The sequence below is a fragment of the Podarcis cretensis genome (assembly GCF_951804945.1).
Source record: "Podarcis cretensis genome assembly, chromosome: 1".
Lineage (NCBI taxonomy): Eukaryota > Metazoa > Chordata > Lepidosauria > Squamata > Lacertidae > Podarcis > Podarcis cretensis.
Window position 1 is genome coordinate 12994069 of NC_137170.1, and position 20888 is coordinate 13014956.

The 20888-nt window shown below is 45.8% G+C and overlaps 1 protein-coding gene and 1 long non-coding RNA gene across 2 annotated transcripts in view; one reads left to right on the top strand and one right to left on the bottom strand.

The window, feature by feature from the left end:
• LOC307200656 (inverted formin-2-like) overlaps nucleotides 1–18217 on the top strand; it is a 34271-nt gene extending 16054 nt beyond the window's left edge. Inside the window, exons 6-14 of the mRNA XM_079949372.1 lie at nucleotides 1696–1781; nucleotides 4028–4128; nucleotides 5582–5652; nucleotides 8458–8565; nucleotides 9743–9813; nucleotides 10985–11105; nucleotides 13839–14003; nucleotides 15453–15552; nucleotides 17594–18217. Coding sequence (XP_079805498.1) covers nucleotides 1696–1781; nucleotides 4028–4128; nucleotides 5582–5652; nucleotides 8458–8565; nucleotides 9743–9813; nucleotides 10985–11105; nucleotides 13839–14003; nucleotides 15453–15548 — 819 coding nt within the window. The 3' untranslated portion in view covers nucleotides 15549–15552; nucleotides 17594–18217. The remainder of the gene's footprint in view (nucleotides 1–1695; nucleotides 1782–4027; nucleotides 4129–5581; nucleotides 5653–8457; nucleotides 8566–9742; nucleotides 9814–10984; nucleotides 11106–13838; nucleotides 14004–15452; nucleotides 15553–17593) is intronic.
• LOC307208969 overlaps nucleotides 1–20888 on the bottom strand; it is a 380739-nt gene that overhangs the window by 328085 nt on the left and 31766 nt on the right. The gene's annotated exons all lie outside the window — the stretch shown is intronic.

A 20888-nucleotide genomic window follows, 5' to 3' on the forward strand; every position in this document is an offset into this window, starting at 1 on the left:
CAGCTGAGGGTGTTATGCATGGCTTAATTACATGCAGATGGGAAGGTCGGAGGAGGGAGAGAGAAAGGGGGGGGGAGTGGCCCTGTCCCGCCTACTTTTGCCTGTGGCCCCACCTACCACTGGCCCACAGAAGAACCCCCAGGAGAATGCAACCCCCAAATTGGGAGTGAAGGTTCTCCACTCCCCACTGTCATCACTGCACCAGACTAGCTTTCTTTCATTCATAGAACCGGAACCTATGCCTGATCATAGAATCATAGAATCATAGAGTTGGAAGAGACCACAAGGGCCATCGAGTCCAACCCCCTGCCAAGCAGGAAACACCATCAGAGCACTCCTGACATATGGTTGTCAAGCCTCTGCTTAAAGACCTCCAAAGAAGGAGACTCCACCACACCCCTTGGCAGCAAATTCCACTGTCGAACAGCTCTTACTGTCAGGAAGTTCTTCCTAATGTTTAGGTGGAATCTTCTTTCTTGTAGTTTGGAACCATTGCTCCGTGTCCGCTTCTCTGCAGCAGCAGAAAACAACCTTTCTCCCTCCTCTATGTGACATCCTTTAGATGTCTTGCTATTTCTGAAGGTTAAGTTAAGAAATAACTTGAGAGTTGTCTCAAAGCCATTAGTCATGCTCTGCAACTATTAAGAGAGCATATTTGGAAGTTGCTAGGCAATCACAAGTGGTGCTCCTGACCTCCCTGGAGCTGGCAAGGCACGTGAATGCATGCATACCATAAGACGAGCCTGCTTTGGTCAGGCCAATGGCCGATGCAGCCCTGTTCTCAGAGTTGCCACCCAGTCTGCAAAGCTGGGCATAAGCACCACAGCACTCTGCCCACCTGCAATTCCCAGCAAGTGCCTCTGACATTTAAATAATAATAATAATAATAATAATAATAATAATAATAATAATAATAATAATAAATTGATCATTTATCCCCCACCCATCTGACTGGGTCCCCCCAGCCACTTTGGGCGGCTTCCAACCAAATATCAAAAACAATACAGCACCAGACATTAAAAACTTCCCTAAACAGGGCTGCCTTCAGGTGTCTTTTAAAAGTAAAATAGTTGTTTATTGCCTTGACATCTGGTGGGAGGGCGTTCCACAGGGCAGGTGCCACTACCGAGAAAGCCCTCTGTCTGGTTCCCTGTAACTTGGCTTCTCGCAGTGAGGGAACCACCAGAAGGACCTCGGCGCTGGATCTCAGTGTCCAGGCTGGATGATGGGGTGGAGACGCTCCTTCAGGTATACAGGACCGAGGCTTTTTAGGGCTTTAAAGGTCAACACCAACACTTTGAATTGTGTCCGGAAGCGTACTGGGAGCCAATGTTGGTCTTTCAGGACGGGTGTTATGTGGTCCCAGCGGCCACTCACAGTCACCAGTCTAGCTGCCACATTCTGGATTAATTGCAGTTTCCAAGTCACCTTCAAAGGTAGCCCCACATAGAGCACATTGCAGTAGTCCAAGTGGGAGATAACTAGAGCATGCATCCCCCACAGAGCTCTGGGAACTGTAGTCCTCTTCTTAAAATTTATTTCTTAATTGATAAAATGCTTGTTGCTTCATACAGTTAAAGGGGGGAGAACACACACTTTAAGTGGTTTACAAAAAAAAACCACAATGTAATTTGTCTGGGTATCGCTGCTTACAGTTCAGAGCTGGTAGTGACGAGTCTTCCTCTCTTTTGTCAGATTGAGAGAATGAAAGCATTCAAGGGTGAAAAAGCCAAGCTAGGAAATGTAGATCAGTTTTATCTGTGTCTCATTGAAGTTCCCAGGTAAGAGCCGTCTTTTACTCCCCCTTGCCTACAAGTTCTGCATGACTAGCATAGGCGTTTGCAGGGCTGGTTCTACCATTAGGTAGAGTGATGTGGCTACCTCAGGCAGCAGTTTCTTGTGGGGTGGCGCCGGTGGCAGAGGACTGACAGCAGGGGATTGTGAGTGAAATATTTGTGTTGCCAAAGTCTGCATCTCTATTGGAATTACTATATTTTTAACAGTTTGGCTGTGTGGAATTGTTTTTAAAATGTTTGTATTGTTTTTACATACGGAACTGTTTTTACCCTTTTCTTGTTTTTACATTTGTAAGCCTTTCCTTCACCAACAGAATGCTGAGGAAGGATTTGTCCAGTACAGTGGTGCCCCGCAAGACGAATGCCTCGCAAGACGAAAAACCCGCCAGACGAAAGGGTTTTCCGTTTTTCAAGGCGCTTCGCAAGACGAATTTCCCTATGGACTTGCTTCGCAAGACGAAAACGTCTTGCGAGTCTTGTGAGTTTTTCCCCTCCCCCCCCCTTTTTCTAAGCTGCTAAGCTGCTAATAGCCACTTAGCCGCTAATAGCCGCTAATCCGCTAAGCCGCTAATAGGGATGCTTCGCAAGACGAAAAAACCGCTAGACGAAGAGACTCGCGGAACGGATTATTTTCGTCTTGCGAGGCACCACTGTATTTCTCCCCCCCCACCCCTATTTTTCATTTTGAACCATATCCTGTGAACAATTAAGAGATCATACAATATATTATTGTCTTTTTCTTTGCCTTGATTTTGGAGCGACTTGCCTTTTGAGGGCCCAGTTTCATTGCTGTATCCTGGCCTTGCTATAAAGGGAAGGGAAGAAATCTAAATTTTTTAAAAATATATTTCAGAAAATAAAAATAAGTAAGTTTGCTACCCCCAACTGCTGTGCTAGAGGCCATTGTCCTGCCACCAGTGTGACAACTGCCAATCAAGTCAGCTTCTAGAAGTGGATTTTGTTTTGGGGTTCTTGGGTTTTTTTGCACCTGGGCACCATCTTTCAGCAGAGGGTCTCTTGCCCTAGCCCTGGGTGTTTGCCAGGGCAGAGCTGTAGGCAGCTCTCCAAGGTGAGCCAGGAATTGAATCAGAGCCAAGAAGCAAGGAGGAATTGGAACCGAGAAGCACACTAGGGTTAGAGAGAACCAGGAAGGAGGACCTTGGAAATGAGGGACAAACAGGAGCTGGGTTGGAAAGGGAATGCGGAGCTATACTAGCACCAATAAGGCCTTGTTACTCAGGCAACATCCCAGTTGAAACATGAAGTCTTTCATAGACCTTCTTGTCCAGGAGGGTCCAATGGCTGGCTTGGGTATAAGCAGGACCAGTTGAGAACTTGAGAGTCCATCGCTGCCAGGAAGATGCTTGAATCGCAGCTCCAGACAAATCTTATTTACTCCTTTGCACCAGCTTATCCGTGGATGCTAGACAGGGGCAAAGTCTATTGTCTCCTGGAAATACAGCTAGAACAAAGGCATGTAAGGTTCATGCTAAATAAGGAATGCTCTGGCTTTTAGAGAAAGCACACATAGGTTAGAAATTACATTTTCAGCTGCTAAGGATAAGAAAATTCTGAAATGCGCTAGTCTTCAGAGATTGGGAGAAGCTACAATGGAGGTGGATGCGGGTGGTGCTGTGGGTTAAACCACAGAGCCTAGGATGTGCCAATCAGAAGGTCGGTGGTTCGAATCCCTGCGATGGGGTGAGCTCCCCTGCTCCTGCCCACCTAGCAGTTTGAAAGCACACCAGTGCAAGTAGATAAATAGGTACCGCTCCGGTGGGAAGGTAAACAGCGTTTCCGTGCGCTGCTCTGGTTTGCCAGAAGCAGCTTAGTCATGCTGGCCACATGACCCAGAAGCTGTACGCTGGCTCCCTTGGCCAATAAAGCGAGATGAGCGCCGCAACCCCAGAGTTGGCCACGACTGGACCTAATGGTCAGGGTGTCCCTTTACCTTTTACAATGGAGGTTGGGGTAGTAATGCCAGTGGAAGAAGCAGAGTTTCAGAAAGGTCTTTTGGAGAAGGTGGAGAACGAAATCAAATTGGGGAGCATTGCTGGGATGGAAAAGTGACACACTGTTATGTTAATATTTTTGTGAACTATTCCATACTTTGAGCTGAATGTTCTAACGAGATCCTAGTGCGGTTTTTAATTGCCTCGTCCATGGCTCAATTTACTAGGTCTGATGATGATTATTGTTTTTAAATAAAAAATACTGATTTCTCTTCGTAGTTACCACTTGAGGATTGAAGGCATGCTGATATGTACGGAGACCAACATTATGCTGGATCTGCTTTGGCCCAAAGCAAAATTGGTCAGAGCAGCTGCTGAGAGTAAGTGGACTGCAAAATTTAGGAACAAATGAAACAGATTCACACCATTGGTCTGTCTTACTTAGTATTGTTGTCATTGACTTGCGGCACCTTGTTGGTTATTTTGCAGACTAGTTGCGCTGCAGAAGGCGTGCTGGGGAGACCACACATTCAGGAAACGCAAAACCAACTTTTGCTAGGTTTTAATAAGAAAAACAAAAACTCCTTTTACACTAAATTACAATATATCAATAAGCATGACCCATCCACCAGGGTACTGAGAGAGCTACATGCTGCTCTTTATATACCATGCCCAACAGCTTAATTACCACAACTTAACAGCACCTGCTATACTGCTTCACAGCTGTAAAACTAGGTCACGTCATTTGCTCTGGCCTTTAAAGAAATACACATCTTGTGGAACAATAATGAACCTTCAAATTTAAAGAGACTATTCAACATACCTCCCATCCGCATGATCTGTAAATTCCCTTGAAAAACCGCAATCCCAAGCTTCCAATTTTATTTTGAGTTTTGCATCTAGTACCAAATGCTGCTCTTGCCCAGGCTAAGGGTGGAATGGCAGCATGAGATCAGACCAAAGACCCATCTATCTTCTTCTCACAGTGGCCAACCAGATGCTCTCAAAAGCCCACAAACAGGAGCACAGTAGGACCCTCAGCCTGCTTGTGATTCCCAGCATACTGCCTTCGGCAATGGAGGTAGAACTTAGCCATTGTGACCAGAAACCATTGACGATCCAGATTAAATAAATTAATTTGCTCAAGTCACCCAAACAGGTGAAAATAACGCTAGCCGAAAACTCTAATGTCTTTTTGGAGATGCTTTGATTTTTATTTGCATTTTTTATAGGACTCACATACTTCATAGTTCTGTGTAGCTTTATATTTTATCAGTGACTTAATTGGATACCCCCAGTTACTCATCATTTAAAGAAACTAACAATTCAATTCAATTCAATTCTAAACCACTTGCCGATCAGAAGGTCGGTGGTTCGAATCCCCGTGACGGGGTGAGCTCCCGTTGCTCTGTCCCTGCTCCTGCCAACCTAGCAGTTCGAAAGCACACCAAAAAAGGGGGGCAAGTAAATAAATAGGTACCACTCCGGCGGGAAGGTAAACGGCGTTTCTGTGCGCTGCTCTGGTTCACCAGAAGTGGCTTAGTCATGCTGGCCACATGACCCAGAAGCTGTACGCCGGCTCCCTCGGCCAGTAAAGCGAGATGAGCGCCGCAACCCCAGAGTCGTCCGCAACTGGATTTAACGGTCAGGGTCTCTTTACCTTTAACAATTCAATACAAGAGTACTCAGAAGAACTGCCCACTGAGTTCAGTTTTCAATTGCAACCTAAATATTATTTTCTTCCCGAATTTAAATGCAAGATATGGAGCAGCAGGGGTGGTTTTTTTGTGCAAACTCCAAGTAAAACGACATTTGCATTATTCTCTTTTTCAGCGCTTCTTACAAACCGGCGTCTGCCATTGTTCTGCCAGTTGATTCTGAAAGTTGGAAACTTCTTAAATTATGTAAGAAGGTGGGGAGAGTGGGGCAATACCTACCTGTCTCACCTTTTTATCTCTTCTTTCCTAACCCTTTCCTCCAGGGAACTTTAGACTGGTGTATATGGTCCTCTTCTGCCCCTGGTTTATCTTTGCAACAACCCTGCAAAGTAGGCTAGGCTGAGACAGGGCTGAGGAACCTGTTTCACCCCAAGGCGACCCTTGGGGGAGCCCTATGTCGGCAGTGGGTGGGGCCGGGGCAAAAGTGAGTGGAGCAATCAACGTAAACTTTTGCCTTTGTACAGTAGGCTAGTTTATACACACACGTGCTTAACCCCTTTCTATTGTCCACGCGGGTGGCGCTGTGGGTAAAAGCCTCAGCGCCTAGGGCTTGCCGATCGAAAGGTCGGCGGTTCGAATCCCTGCAGCGGGGTGCGCTCCCGCTGCTCGGTCCCAGCGCCTGCCAACCTAGCAGTTCGAAAGCACCCCCGGGTGCAAGTAGATAAATAGGGACCACTTACTGGTGGGAAGGTAAACGGCGTTTCCGTGTGCTGCGCTGGCTCGCCAGATGCAGCTTTGTCACGCTGGCCACGTGACCCGGAAGTGTCTCCGGACAGCGCTGGCCCCCGGCCTCTTGAGTGAGATGGGCGCACAACCCCAGAGTCTGTCAAGACTGGCCCGTACGGGCAGGGGTACCTTTACCTTTACCTTTTTATTGTCCATCCAGACAGGGAAGAAAGAGGCATTAGGGGGAATTCAAGGATGCCTTCTGGCCAGGCAAAAAGACTTGGGCCACTGAAAGTTGTAGCCTGGGGTGGCTTCCCTGGGCCACATAGAGAGGCCTGGAGGACTGCATTTTGTACACCCACCGCACCTCAGGCTTGATGTTCCCTATCCCTGGGGTAAAAGGTGCTGATAGTGCCAAGGTCACCCAGGAAATTTCATGGCTGAACAGGCATATCTTTGGGTGTTGTTCGTGTACAGTGGTATCTCGGGTTACAGATGCTTCAGGTTACAGATGCTTCAGGTTACAGACGCTTCAGGTTACAGACTCTGCTAACCCAGAAATAGTACCTCGGGTTAAGAACTTTGCTTCAGGATGAAAACAGAAATCGCAGGGCGGCAGCAGGAGGCCCCATTAGCTAAAGTGGTGCTTCAGGTTAAGAACAGTTTCAGGTTAAGAAGAGACCTCGAGAACAAATTTAAGTTCTTAACCCAAGGTACCACTGTACTAGACTCCTCAGCGACTATTTTTATTATTAATTTATTTGTATACCATCCTATACCTGCAGGTCTCAGGGCGGTGCATGGCATAAAATGGCCATTAAAAACCACAAAATACAGTCATACCTCGGGTTACAGATGCTTCAGGTTGTGTTTTCAGGTTGCGCACCACACCGAACCCAGAAGTACCAGAATTGGTTACTTCCAGGTTTCGGCACTCACGCATGCGCAGAACCACTAAATCACGCTATGCGCCGAAGCGGCGCTGCGAGTTACGAACGTGCCTCCCGCATGGATCACATTCACAACCCGAGCGTCCACTGTACATAATACAAACGAAGACAACCCAATAACCCCCTCTCCCAACACATTTTAAAAGTGCATTGGATTCAATCAGCCAAAGGCCTAGTTGAAGAGGAATGTTTTTTGCCCAGCGCCTTAAAGGTGTATAATGAAGGTGCCAGGCGAACTTCCCTGGGCAGAGCACTCCACAGATGGGGAGCCACTGCAGAGAAGGCCCCGTTCTCATGTTGCCACCCTCCGGACCTCTTGAGGAGGAGGCACACGAAGAAGGGCCTCAGAAGGTGATCTCAGGGTCCGGGTAGGTTCATATGGTAAGAGGCGGTCTTTAAGGTACAGTGGTATCTCATGTTACATACGCTTCAGGTTACAGACTCCGCAAATCCAGAAATAGTACCTCGGGTTAAGAACTTTGCTTCAGGATGAGAACAGAAGAGGCCCCATTAGGTAAAGTGGTACCTCAGGTTAAGAACAGTTTCAGGTTAAGAACAGACCTCTGGAACAAATTAAGTTCTTAACCCGAGGTGCTACTGTATTGCAGTCTGAGCCGTTTAATTAGCCTTGGAGATTAGTCCAAGGTCACCCAGTAAGCTTTGTGCATGGCTGGGTTTTCATTTTTGCTGTTGCTCAAGTACGATGAGATTCCTCACTGATCTTTTATGGATCCTTTAGGGATGGGGAACCTGTGGCCCTCCAGGTGCTTTTGGATCCTGTAATCCCTGAATCCTGGTTAGGCCAGCCCAGGGCTGATGGGAACTAGAGTCCAACATCTGAAGGACCACTGGTTCTCCATACCATACATTATTGGGCCCTTTCATCCCTTCGTCTTGCATGCTTAGTTTGGTGTTGGTCTGGTGGCTTCTCAAGATATCTAAATGTCTGTGTATCTATTACAGTTGCTGAAATATACTCAGAGTCGCAAAGTGATTTCATGCTCTTTATTCAGCTCATAGTGAATGAAAGTCCCCTCAAAGTATCTGCTTTATATACATTATTTACACAATGGGCTGCACATGATTGGCTAATTCTGGAATTTTACTGTAAGCCAATCAGGTTGTGCATTCACTTATATCTGGAGCATGATTGGGTGGTTCCTGCCAACCAATCATACTGCTGCATTGTTCTAGGACCAATCAGACTGCTGCAATTTGGATCCTATTGTTCTAGGACCAATCAGACTGCTGCAGTTTGGATCCTATTCAACTCAGTACATAACAGTTGCCATCAGCTGTGATGACAAAGGGGCAGGTTGGGTGTGCCATTTTCTTGGAAGTGTGTGGTTGGCTCATCTCACATCTGATCTTTCAGGGGCGTCACAGTGGGAATGCTGGAGGCTTCAGAATCAGCACGTTGCTCAAACTAACAGAGACAAGAGCAAATAAAAACAGCATTACTCTGCTCCATCACATCCTGGAGGTACGGATGCATTTTCTGCTTCTTTCTTGCGCTTGACTTTGATTCTGAGAATACATTAGGAGCAGTATTGTTTTAAGACAAGACAAAACTCGAACTCCCTTATGAGAACTGATTGCACTTTTTAAAACATCAATTTTATGATTATAAATATGCTAGGGGCTGCTGCCTTTCCTTGCTCTACTCACCAACCTGGCCAGGCCCTCCCTTTACACCTGACCGCCCCCCCCCCTCTACTGAATTGAAATTTCAGCCTTCACGACATAGGAAAATGGCCAAGTAAATAGCTATTTTCGTGGAGGAGGATCAAGATATTAACAGATATGCATGAAATTTCAGATATAGCTATATAATCCCTAGTGTTGTAAGATAAGACATTTGGAGCAGGCATTTTCAAAAAGAAAGTATTTTATGAACTGCCCTACTGAATACCCAACGAAGAAAAAAGAAGAAAACTCCCTGGAAGCTGTTTGGCTTCTGAAAATTGTTCGAAAACTGGATCAGTTACTTCTGGGTTTTCAGCATTCGGGACCAAAATGTACGATAATGGAGGCTTTCGGGAACCAAGATTTGACTGTACACACATTTTAATAAACAAATTCCCCTAATGCAGAAGGTCCCAGGTCCAATCTCTAATATCTCCAGGTAGAGATAACACTTCCTCAAATCCTGGAGCAGGCCATGACAATGTTGAGCTATGAACCCAATGGCCTGACTCAGTATAAGGCTGCTTCCTGTTTTCTAGGGACGCGGGTTAAACCACAGAGCCTAGGACTTGCCGATCAGAAGGTCGGCAGTTCGCATCCCCGCGACGGAGTGAGCTCCCATTGCTCGGTCCCTGCTCCTGCCCACCTAGTTTGAAAGCATGAAGTACAAGTAGATAAATAGGTACCACTCCGGCGGGAAGGTAAACGGCGTTTCCGTGTGCTGCTCTGGTTTGTCAGAAGTGGCTTAGTCATGCTGGCCACATGACCCGGAAGCTGTACGCCGGCTCCCTTGGCCAATAAAGCGAGATGAGCGCCACAACCCCAGAATCGATCACGATTGGACCTAATGGTCAGGGGTCCTTTTACCCTTTACTACCTGTTTTCTAGCACTTCTAATAATTGGTTGATGCTTTCTACAGATGCAAATACATGATTGTTACTTTTTTCCTGCGTTTTGTTTTGTTTTGTTTTAGGAGGTTGAAAAAAAACACAGAGACCTTTTACAGCTTCCCCATGACCTGGAGTGCGTTTCAAAGGCAGCTGGGTAAACTCTCCTCCCTTCTAACATTTGAAATAAAAAGGTTAATGTGTGTTTGTTAAAGCAGAATTAGAATACAGTCATACCTCGGGTTACAGAGGCTTCGGGTTGTGTGATTTTGCGTTGCGCACCGTGCAGAACCCGGAAGTACCGAAACGGGTTACTTCCAGGTTTTGGCGCTTGTGCGTGTGCAGAAGCGCTGAATCGCAACTCGCGCGTGCGCAGCGCTACAGGTTGCGAACGCTGCGGGTTGCAAATGTGCTTCCCGCACGGATCACGTTCACAACCCAAGTGCCCACTGTATGAGCAAGTGGAGAATTCTGTGGCATGGGGACCGGGGTGGCGGGGGGGGACACACAGAACACAATGTCTAACCAGTTGCGCAGTGGCAAATTCAGAAGTACAGGGTCCCTTCGTGATAGTCACAGCTGTGCCCCTCACAGCCGCACCCCTTCTAAGATTGCACAATAATATTATACAGTTGTGTCATAATAATAATAATAATTAATGGATGCACTGCAACTGTTAATGCTGGTGTTGCCTTTCAGATAGATCCGCTGTTTTCTGTGCAGGTACATGAGCAAATGACTTGGAGTGCTCTGATTCCGTCTGTGTTTTCCATGAAGCTCTGCTGTACGTTGCAGAACTTGCACACCGTTCCCTTGAAACGGAAGCCCCTTGTGCAGGCATAGGCAAACTCGGCCTTCCAGATGTTTTGAGACTACAGTTCCCATCATCCCTGACCACTGGTCCTGTTAGCTAGGGATGATGGGAGTTGTAGTCCCAAAACATCTAAAGGGCCGAGTTTGCCTATGCCTGCCCTTGTGTTTTCAGCATTCCTAAATGCTTAGCTTTGGAGCATCCTGTGTATGAAAAGCTCCCCTTTCGTGCTGGATGGGGTAGCTGTAGGGCACTGGGGACAAGGACTCTGCAGGGACCCGGCTGCAGAAATGTGATTCCTGTATCCACATTCCACTCAGGTAGAGGACCATTGATAAGACTCCTTCCTTTGTCTTGCATACCTCATCTCTCTCGCCACAAAAACTCTCCTTCTGTGTTTCCCATTGAGAGATATGTGGGGGTGGGGGTGGGGTGCTGAGGAAGGGACGCTTCCCCAATGGGTTTGCCTATAGCTGCTGCTTGCCATTTTTTTTTTTTTTTACTAAACCTCTTCCAGAATCAATGTAAAAGAGATGCAAGTGGAAGTGGAAGGCCTTCTAAAGAAATTGTTGGAAATCGAGCAAAAGATATTTTCATCCAAGGATGATGTGAAAGTCCAGTTTGGGAAATCTATTAAAGTAAGTTACGTGGATTTAATAATGGTACTCAAGCTTCCTTTTATTCCAGAATGTTTCTTAGTTGTGTCTGCTAAATGGGTTTCACAGGTCCTTGCTCTCTTTAAGAGTCATGGGTCACATCCACAACATGCATTTATTGTACATGTCTCCCCCCCAAAAAACCCCACATAAATGGGAACTGTAGCTTACCCCTGATGGAGCTACAATTCCCAGTACCCTTAAACTACAGTTCTAAGGATTAAGGGAAGCCATGCTCTAAATGTGAACATGCAATGTGGATGTGTGACTATGGTTTTCCACAAAGAATCCTGGGAACTGTAGTTTGTTACGGGTCTCCTAAGCCACTGATGGCCAAGCTTGGCCCTCCAGCTCTTTTGGGACTACAATTCCTATCATCTCTGATTACTGGTCCTGTTAGCTAGGGATGATGGGAGTTGTAGTCCCAAAACAGGTGGAGGGCCATGTTTGGCCATCACTGTCCTAAGCTCTCTGCACCATTAACAAACTACAGTTCCCAGGATTCTGTGGGGGAAGCCATGACTGATACAACTACTTTAAATGTACGGTGTGAATGTGAGTCAGATCAATGGTCCATATAGCTCAGTATTGTACCCTCTCTCCATGACCCTCTGAAGGTCCCAGGGATCGAACCTGAGATCTTTTTGCATGCAAGCCATGGAGCTGTGGGGACGCGGGTGGCGCTGTGGGTTAAACCACAGAGCCTAGGACTTGCTGATCAAAAGGTTGGCGGTTCGAATCCCCGCAACGGGGTGAGCTCCCGTTGCTCGGTCCCTGCTCCTGCCAATCTAGCAGTTTGAAAGCACGTCAAAGTGCAAGTAGATAAATAGGTACCGCACTGGTGGGAAGGTAAACGGCGTTTCCGTGCACTGCTTTGGTTCGCCAGAAGCGGCATAGTCATGCTAGCCACATGACCCGGAAGCTGTACTCCGGCTCCCTCAGCCAATAAAGCAAGATGAGCGCCGCAACCCCAGAGTCGGCCACGACTGGACCTAATGGTCAGGGGTCCCTTTACCTTTACCTTTACCTTTACCATGGAGCTATGACCCCTTTGAAATGAAAGAAGATGGAGTGGCCCCTAACATGGCTCTGCATGCATGTGCTGGAGCACCTGTGGCTTTTCTTAGGACCATAGAACTGGAGAGTTGGAGGGGCCCTTGAGGATCAACTATTACCACTCCCTGCAGTGCAGGAATATGCAGCTGCCCCATACAGGGATCGAACCTGCAACCTTGGCGTTAACAGCACCCCGCTCTAACCAGCTGAGCTATCCAGTGGTGCAACGTGTGGAATAACATTTAGGAGAGACCATTGGTGCGTGGTGGTGCAGGGCGAGACTAGCCGTTTGTTTTTAATTTGTCACCCTACATTTATTTTTATATTATCTTTCTTCCATCATGGAACTGGCAGCATACATGTGGTTCTCATGCAGTGGCTCATTCTGACACTGTCCAGACCCCGGGTGCCTTGGTTTTTGCAAAGTGGGGGCTCGTGTGCCTGGGATGCAAACCAGGTTGCTCCCCTCCACCCCATTAAGAGACGAGATGAATGCACGTTATCTTCAGCTGGCTGAAAAGAACAAATAGACTTGCCTGGTTAATTTAGGCAGCCTGTCAAGCAAAATTCTGAAAGCAAGGCCCCTTGCTGCCAAGAGATTGTGTGCACGAGAGAGTGAGAGATTGACAAGATGTTTGCCCGCATTGTGCCTAAAAACCAGTTGGTTCTGTCTGCAGTAGAGTCGTCTTCTCCTTCAGTTGATAGGTTTGCCAATTTGCACAAGCATATTCCAGACAGTACAGTAGATTGCAGGAGTCTGGCTAGCTGGAGACAGATTCCTCGCAATAATGTGTTGTGAACTGAATGGTGCGAAACAGGAGATCCATCCAAAATAAAAAGTGCTTCCTTGAGGAAGAAGTTGGGATCCCAGGCAACAACTGAGAAAAGAAGCTTGTTTTCTCCTGCTCTCAGTGGCGTAGCGTGGGGGGTGGAGGGGAGGCCGGCCGCACCGGGCGCAACATCTGGGGGTTAGGGTTAGGGGGTGCAAATCCACGGGTTAGGGGGCACAAATCCATGGGTTAGGGGGCGCAAATTACTTGCCTTGCCCCGGGTGCTGACAACCCATGCTACGCCACTGCCTGCTCTGAAGGGTAGGACTTGAACCAGTGGCTTCAAGTTAGAAGAAAGGAGATTCCGACTCAACACCAGGAAGATCTTTCTGACAGTAAGAGCTGCTTGGCAGTGGAACGAACTCCCTTGGAAGGTTGTGGACTCTTTTTCCTTGGAGGTTTTTAAGCAGAGGTTGGATGGCCATCTGCCATGGATGCTTTAGCTGAGATTCCTTCATTTCAGGGGGTTGGACTAGATGACCCTTGGTTCTATGATCCTACGATTTACTAGACTAAAAGATGATTGGCTAGAAAGGGCTTTATTCCATTTCTTTCAGAAAGTTGCTCACAAGCTGCTAGAGAGCTCTTTTAGACTATTTTCACATACCCCCCCTTGATTCTGTTTTGTTTTTTAAAAAATGTATAGCTTACCTTACAATTACTATTATTTTCTGTGGATGCTTATGATAATATTAGTAAGTAATGGTTAAGCAGAGCATTAAGACCAACAAAATACAGACTGTAAAAAAACAGTCAAACAAACCCGCACCAGGTGCAATGTTATTTTGAACAATGTTTTCTAACATGTGCAAATTGTGCTTGCAAGTAGGATAGCATAAATGCTTCCAAGGAACTGGGTGAGGAAATGAATGCCCTTGTGGAAAAGAAAGCTGAGCTTGCTGATTATCTCTGCGAAGATCGAAACACACACTCATTAGATGATCTTTTTAACACTATGAAGACCTTCAGGGATCTCTTCATCAAAGCTCTCAAGGTTTGCAATAATAAACAAGGTTTGATAATGACAAGTGGGACCTGCAACAAAATTTTACTATGTGGAATGTTCCCATTCAGGGTTCCTGCCAGCCATGCCCTTTCACAATATATTCCATTCCACCCAGTTTTAATTTCCTCTACCCAGGAGCCAGCAATTTTTTTGGGGGGGGGGTGAACTGCTCACATTTTGTTCTCATTGGGCCGTATATTGTGATTTCCCCCTCTTATCTCCCTGCCCCTGCGATCATTTTTCTATTGCTGCAAAACTTGGGGTTCCCCTAAACTTACTGGTTCTTCCCTCATGTTTGTGGGTGAATCTGTTTTGGCTACATAAGTAAAGGCACTTACAGCCTGAAAATCAGAAATAAGGGGAATATATTAAAGCTACCAATTAGCGTCAGAAATGAGTGAAACTACCATTGTGGGAATAAAAAATTATTGGACTTCACAAAACTGCATGCTGGTAGAAGGAACCACCAGCTACTCCTTAGTCTTTGCTAGAACTGAATATAATTCTCAGATCTCTAGCTTGCATGCTTCTTGTGGGCATTTTGATACCAAGGAATTATGTGTGAATACAGCAGCGTGTTTGACTTTCACACACTTGTGCATGCACAGAGGCACCAGCGCAAGCCCTTTCCCCTAGACTTGCTGATAGCAAGCCACTTCTGAAATTCGAAAGAGGGAGCTGCAAGAATAAGTTTCAGTGTTGTGTGAGGGGCTTTGGTTTGGAAAGAGGACATAAAGAACCCTGTTGAGAGAGTCTTTACATCTACCCAGAACTCTGCTTTGTAGCCTTTGTCTGGTATGAGCAGCTAAAGTAGATAACATGGTTATAATAAAGCACACGCTACTTCTCTACACATGGGTTAAGATGCATGGAGCGTGCAGCAAGCTGCTTTGACTCTTTTTAATAACAAATGGAGTTGTACAATTGCTGCTGAATTTAGTAACTGGTTGTATGTTGCAATTACCGTATTTTTTCGTATAGTTTAAAATTGGGGCTCGTCTTATAGATGGGTATTGCTGAGAGGTGTTTTCTTAATTTGGAGTCCCCCAAAATAAGGGGCGTCTTATACATGGGGGTGTCTTATACACGGAAAAATGCGGTGTATCCCTGCTCATTTTGTGGCTGTGAATCCCAAACATTAATTCGTAGTTTCATGAAGCAGTATTTTCCTCCTTGCATGTCCTGAGCCCACTGCCAGTCAAATTAATTCAAATTGCATGCCATTGACTGCCCTAATCTCATACTATAGCATGGTTTCCGCCCCAGTGCACAGTGATTTACTGTGGTGGTTTGTAAATTAATTCAAGGAATGTGTTGTTGTTTTGTTTAAAAAGTGGGCTACAATTTTCAAACTAGGTGGGTTTATTATCCATGTGGATTTTTATTTTTTTTGTCAGGCTTCTATTGAATTTTAGATTTTTGTGTGTTGGAATGTAGGAAAATCAGGACAGAAGGGAACAAGGGGTAAAGGCAGAAAAGAGGAAGAAATTGCTTGAAGAAGGAGAAGCAGCTAAGCGTCGGAAGCATTGTTAAAGAGGTATAACCTTTGGAAATAAGTTTTCCTCTGTTCCCCCACTTTTCATTTATTATCACAACCAGTTTGGGTATTCCTTTTTAAAATTTGATTTTGTAACACTGGGTCCATGTACGGGTTTACCTAGATGCAGGGTCTAAACCACTGAGCCTCTTGAGTTTGCCGATCGGAAGGTTGGCAGTTCTAATCCACTCAATGAGGTGAGCTCCCGTTGTTCTGTCCCAGCTCCTGCCAACCTAGCAGTTCGAAAGCACGCCAGTGCAAGTAGAAAAATAGGTACCACTGTGGCAGGAAGGTAAATGGTGTTTCCACTGACTCTGGCTTCCATCACAGTGTCCCATTGTGCCAGAAGTGATTTAGTCATGCTGGCCGCATGACATGGAAAGCTGTCTGTGGACAAACGCCGGCCTGAAAAGCGAGATGAGCGCCGCACTCCATAGTCGCCTTTAACCGAACTTTACGTTTTTACCTACCTAGATGCCTTCTTGATTTCAACAGCTAACGCTGGTTATTAATTATTTACTGCTCCATAAGTCTGTGATGCTGTGGCCTAAAATGCCCATCATTTTCCTTTTTATAGCAAACGTAGGGTTTTTTTGGGGGAGGAGGGGAGAAACGGGGAGAGGCTGATTACAAAGGAGGAAGTTAAAAACAAATAAACCTAAAAATGGTTCCATGTTCCACATTGGGACTAGTGGTGGTTGGGTCCCGGGTTCCAAAAAGATTGAAGGTTTGGTAGATGCTGAACTTATGTTAAGATGGTTAAAGTAAAGGTAAAGGGACCTCCTACCATTAGGTCCAGTCATGACCGACACTGGGGTTGCGGCGCTCATTGCGTTTTATTGGCTGAGGGAGCCGGCGTACAGCTTCCGGGTCGTGTGGCCAGCATGACTAAGCCGCTTCTGGCGAACCAGAGCAGCACACGGAAACGCCATTTACCTTCCCGCCAGAGTGGTACCTATTTATCTATTTGCACTTTGACGAGCTTTCGAACTGCTAGGTTGGCAGGAGCAGGGACTGAGCAACAGGAGCTCACCCCGTCGCGGGGATTCGAACCGCCGACCTTCTGATCAGCAAGTCCTAGGCTCTGTGGTTTAACCCACAGCGCCACCCACGTCCCTCAGTTAAGAAGGTTAAGATGGGTTTATTTTCCTTTATTGTCTCAATTTGGCCTCCTTTTTTTTAGTGAACATTCCCATATTAGGAGAAGTAGCTTGTTGAGAGGTGGGGAGGGACAGGCAAGGGGATTGTGATGGAAGAGGGGCCCTCCAAAGAGCAGCTCCAGATGAGGAGCTCCCTGTACAGCCTTCTTGACCCCATAGATCCCTTAGGAACCCTGATAGAGCCCCCACACTGGGTGACAACAGCAGATACCAGTTCCGACAGCTGCCACTGTCACCTGCAGAAATCCCCCTACCAGCATGACAGCTTGTTCCTGTTCACTCAATGTTTTGCTCCCTGCTTCTTGATTTGGGGATGTAGTTAAAGGCACCTGAGTGAGCAGCATTGAGAAGGGAGCACTTAAGAACTTTCTGCAGAACTTGGAGACTTCACCAAGACGTTTTAGGGCTCCTTCACGGATCATATTTATGGTCCTAATCTAGAGGCCGGGAACCTTTGGGGCCAGATCTCCACTTGGAGAGATGGGCAGGACTTTTCATCTGTCAGTGCATCCTGACATCATGATGATGCCAGGTGACTGATAAGCGAGCAGTCCTACCCACATGTCAGAGTTGACTGGCAGGATGGGGTAGGCTGGTAAAACATGCTGAATAGTAAAGCCCAGCAGGATTGAACCCTCTGCCTGCCAGCTGATGAACAAAAGGTTTAGTCCTGCTGGCTGCAGGGGTCTGGTTAGCCAGTGTATTGTCTGCAGGGAACAAGCTGGCAGGCCAGCAGGACTGAACCCTCTGCTGATGTACATAGACTCGGGCTATTAGTCATTCTGTTTTTTAATTCAAAGGTGCTGGTATGTATTGGCATGATTTCACTGCATATAAATGTGAGACATGCTCTCTCTCTCTCTCTCTCTCTCTCTGCATAGCTTGAAAATGAGCTGCAACGAAGGAAGCTGGCATCTTTGGTGCTTTGTCGGGGAAAGGCTTTCAGTTGTGGGAAAAACCATCAATTCCTGGAAACTCTATGCAGGAGCTGTCTTAAAAGAAAGAAAGAAAGAAAAAGAATCCTGCTCTTTTTTTGGGGGGGGGCTTGTACTTCAGTTTACTTTCTTAACTGGAAATAATACTACTTCATGTCCAAGCAGTTATTTCCCCCTCCCCAACTTATCAAGTGAGAAAATTGAATTATTATTATTTTATATAAAAAAGAGGAACTTGATAGTGGATGCTTGTTTAGATTTCTGTGCTTTACTTAATAACATATTTATTAATTTATTATTTCCATTGTGTCAGTTTTGGTAAGAACAATGCCTTTATTAATTACTAAGCTGAACAGCCTATGGAAGAAAATAAAAAGCTATAATATGACTCCTTGTGGAAATTTTGATGTAAATTACCTGTCTATTGTACATAAAAGGAGGGAAAGGAATGGAGTTAGGTAACAGGGTACAGAAATCCCACTTCTTATTGAAATTTCTTGAATTGCATGGGCACTGATTTAAACTGGTACAAAGTGTTCCCTGTTAGGGAAAAATGCAGGATATAAATGTGCAACAACAACAATTCAAATTGGCCTATTTAAAGTTACTGTAGGAAAATGTGTTGGTGCCCCCCCCCCATTTTTTTCTTGTAACTCTCTGCCCACCCCAAAACATTTTTTTTAAAGTTCCTGCTTAGTGTTTAAAACATAATATTGTGTACTCTTTTAATTACAGGACTAGAGCACATATCTATTTGTTTTTTATTCAAACTTTATATAAAGTACAACTTTCGCCCCTGCAGCACCCACTACTGGGGAGACTGAATGTTACACTATTCTGGCATTGGTTTGAGGCTGGCGGTGTAATATTAAGATGCAGTCAATTTTATTTAAATAACTGAAAAGCCAGAAATGAAATAATGTAATGGTTTGGAGCAAAGCAAATATTTGAGAGCCAGCATGCTGGGCTTGGAGCGGGTGGCCGAAAGGGTTCAAATCACTGCTCAGGCATACGGCTGACCTTGGGCTGGTCATGCTTTTGGGTTAACTGCTTTCCTGACAGGTTTGTTGCACAGCAGATAAAATGGGACAACGCCTGTGTGCATTCTGAGTGCCTTGCTGGTTGCACAATATGTCATCTGTCCCTCCACCCCACAATGGCTCTATTTCTAAAGGAAAGGGATAGCAGTGTTGTGGCAAATGTCACCACCTCCGCTTCAGGGGGGGGGGGGGAATGTCAGCCAGCCGCTCATTTCCCTATAAAGCATGCCTGCTCCTCCAGAGAGGGGAACATGCTCTGCTTAAGTAGCATGCCTGCCAGCTGTCTGCTGCTAAGTCAACTTCGCCTGTCTAGCCTTTTGCTTGTTATTCCTTCTATGCTGTCATCCCTGTGCTCTGTGGAGTGGCAGAAATAGGCAGAAATAGTCGTGAATTTGACATGAGGATTTGCCTAATTCTTTCCAGTTTTTTTGCCTTGAAACTGTAGAGCATGGGGAACCTGTGGCCTGCTAGGTGGGTGTCGCTGTGTGGTTGTGCATCTGCTTTCCAAGCTACCAAGGTTCAGTCCCCAGGAGATCCAGGTAGGGCTAGGAGAGCCTGTCTGGAGCTGCCAATCAGTGCAGACAGTAATAAGCTAGGTGGACCAGCGGTCGGATTCTGCGTAAGGAAGCTTTCTGTGTTCTGTGGACTACAATACCCATCGTCCCTGACCAGCCTCAGACAGCATGGCCAATGGTGGGAATTGGTCAACAACAGCTGGAGCACCACTGGATCCTCACCCCTGATTCAGATGAAAGGACTTGCAAATTGTTGTTTCTTTAAAATCAAAAGCAACTTGCATGCATCAATGCAGGACTGTATATGCATTTATTTAAATATATATATAAAAGTGAAAAATTTATTTGCTTTCTCTCCTTAAACTCCTCTGTCTCACTACAGTTTCATGGTAAAGAAGGTATTCACAAAAGTAGCCCCCTCACCACTAAACCAGATGATCTAATGCCACTAAATATGTTCTTACCTGAAAGGATTGTTCCACAATTGTGATGGAAGGTCTAAAAATACTTAAAAACGAACTTCTTTAAAAAGTAGAATGATACTTGGGAGAAAATGGTAATGTAATTCTCTGGATTTTGGAAATGAATTATTGGCAAGAAACAATTGTTTGACATTTTGCCACATTGATGGACAATGAAAAACATTGTAGATATAAGATATACTATTCCTTCCTTCCTTCCTTCCTTCCTTCCTTCCTTCCTTCCTTCCTAAATTTTTCTGCCGTCTTCCCTCCCAAAGGAGCCCAGGGTGGCAAACAGCAAAGTGGTAAACCAATACAATTAATTGATGTGTTTATTTTAAAACAGCCACATCCCATCATAGGTAACAATTTCAAGGTTACCAGGCACATTATCTTTCAGCCATTAAGTACCTGGGTAAATGAATATTTCTAAGTTGCTCTTGAATTATTTTTTTCAGGGGGGAAGGGTCCCCTTAAGTCTGGCACCAGCCCTGCATGCCTGTACCATAAGATTAACCTTCTCTCAGTTGCCATGTGCCTCTGTCATGCTTTGTCTCCCTCAACCTTCTCAAAATTGTGCATACCACAGACCATCTCATGCATCTCTGGCTGTAAATGGGGTAGTTGAGGGAGTAGAGCTCTGGAACTTTTCTCAGGACAGAAGTGATGCACTAGCATGTTCCAAAGTTCCAGGCTAATTGATGGACCCTCCTTGTTTTGGCCAGTGAGGTGATAATGAGGCCTTCAAGTTTGTGGCAATTAGCATAGAGGAAGTCAGAGAACGAGGAAAATAAATCAAGCAGAGGCTGGATCCTTCTTTCCTTCCTTTGATGGGAGTCCCTAAACTTTATAAACGGTAATGCTTCTTTGCAAGACTACATTTCCAATGAAAAGATAAAAGGTTGCATTTCGGTTGACTGCTGAGCAGTGGGTGGACTCTTGCAGTCAGAAATAAACACCGCTGAATTCACTGGAGCTTACTCCGAGGGAACTGTGCATAGGAATGCAATCAAGCTGATGTTAATAAACTGGGTTTTATACAATACACCTTTGCTCTTTGGGGTACATGGCACAAAAATGCTGCTGGCATTTTTGGACTCTCCTTGGACACGTGGCTATGAAGGGCAAACCATGGTAGCTCCTGCCATTTATATGTCACCACGGCACTCTAGTTTTCCTGCGATGCAGGCCAGTGTAGCTCTCTTCGTATTGAGGCCGGGCAGGC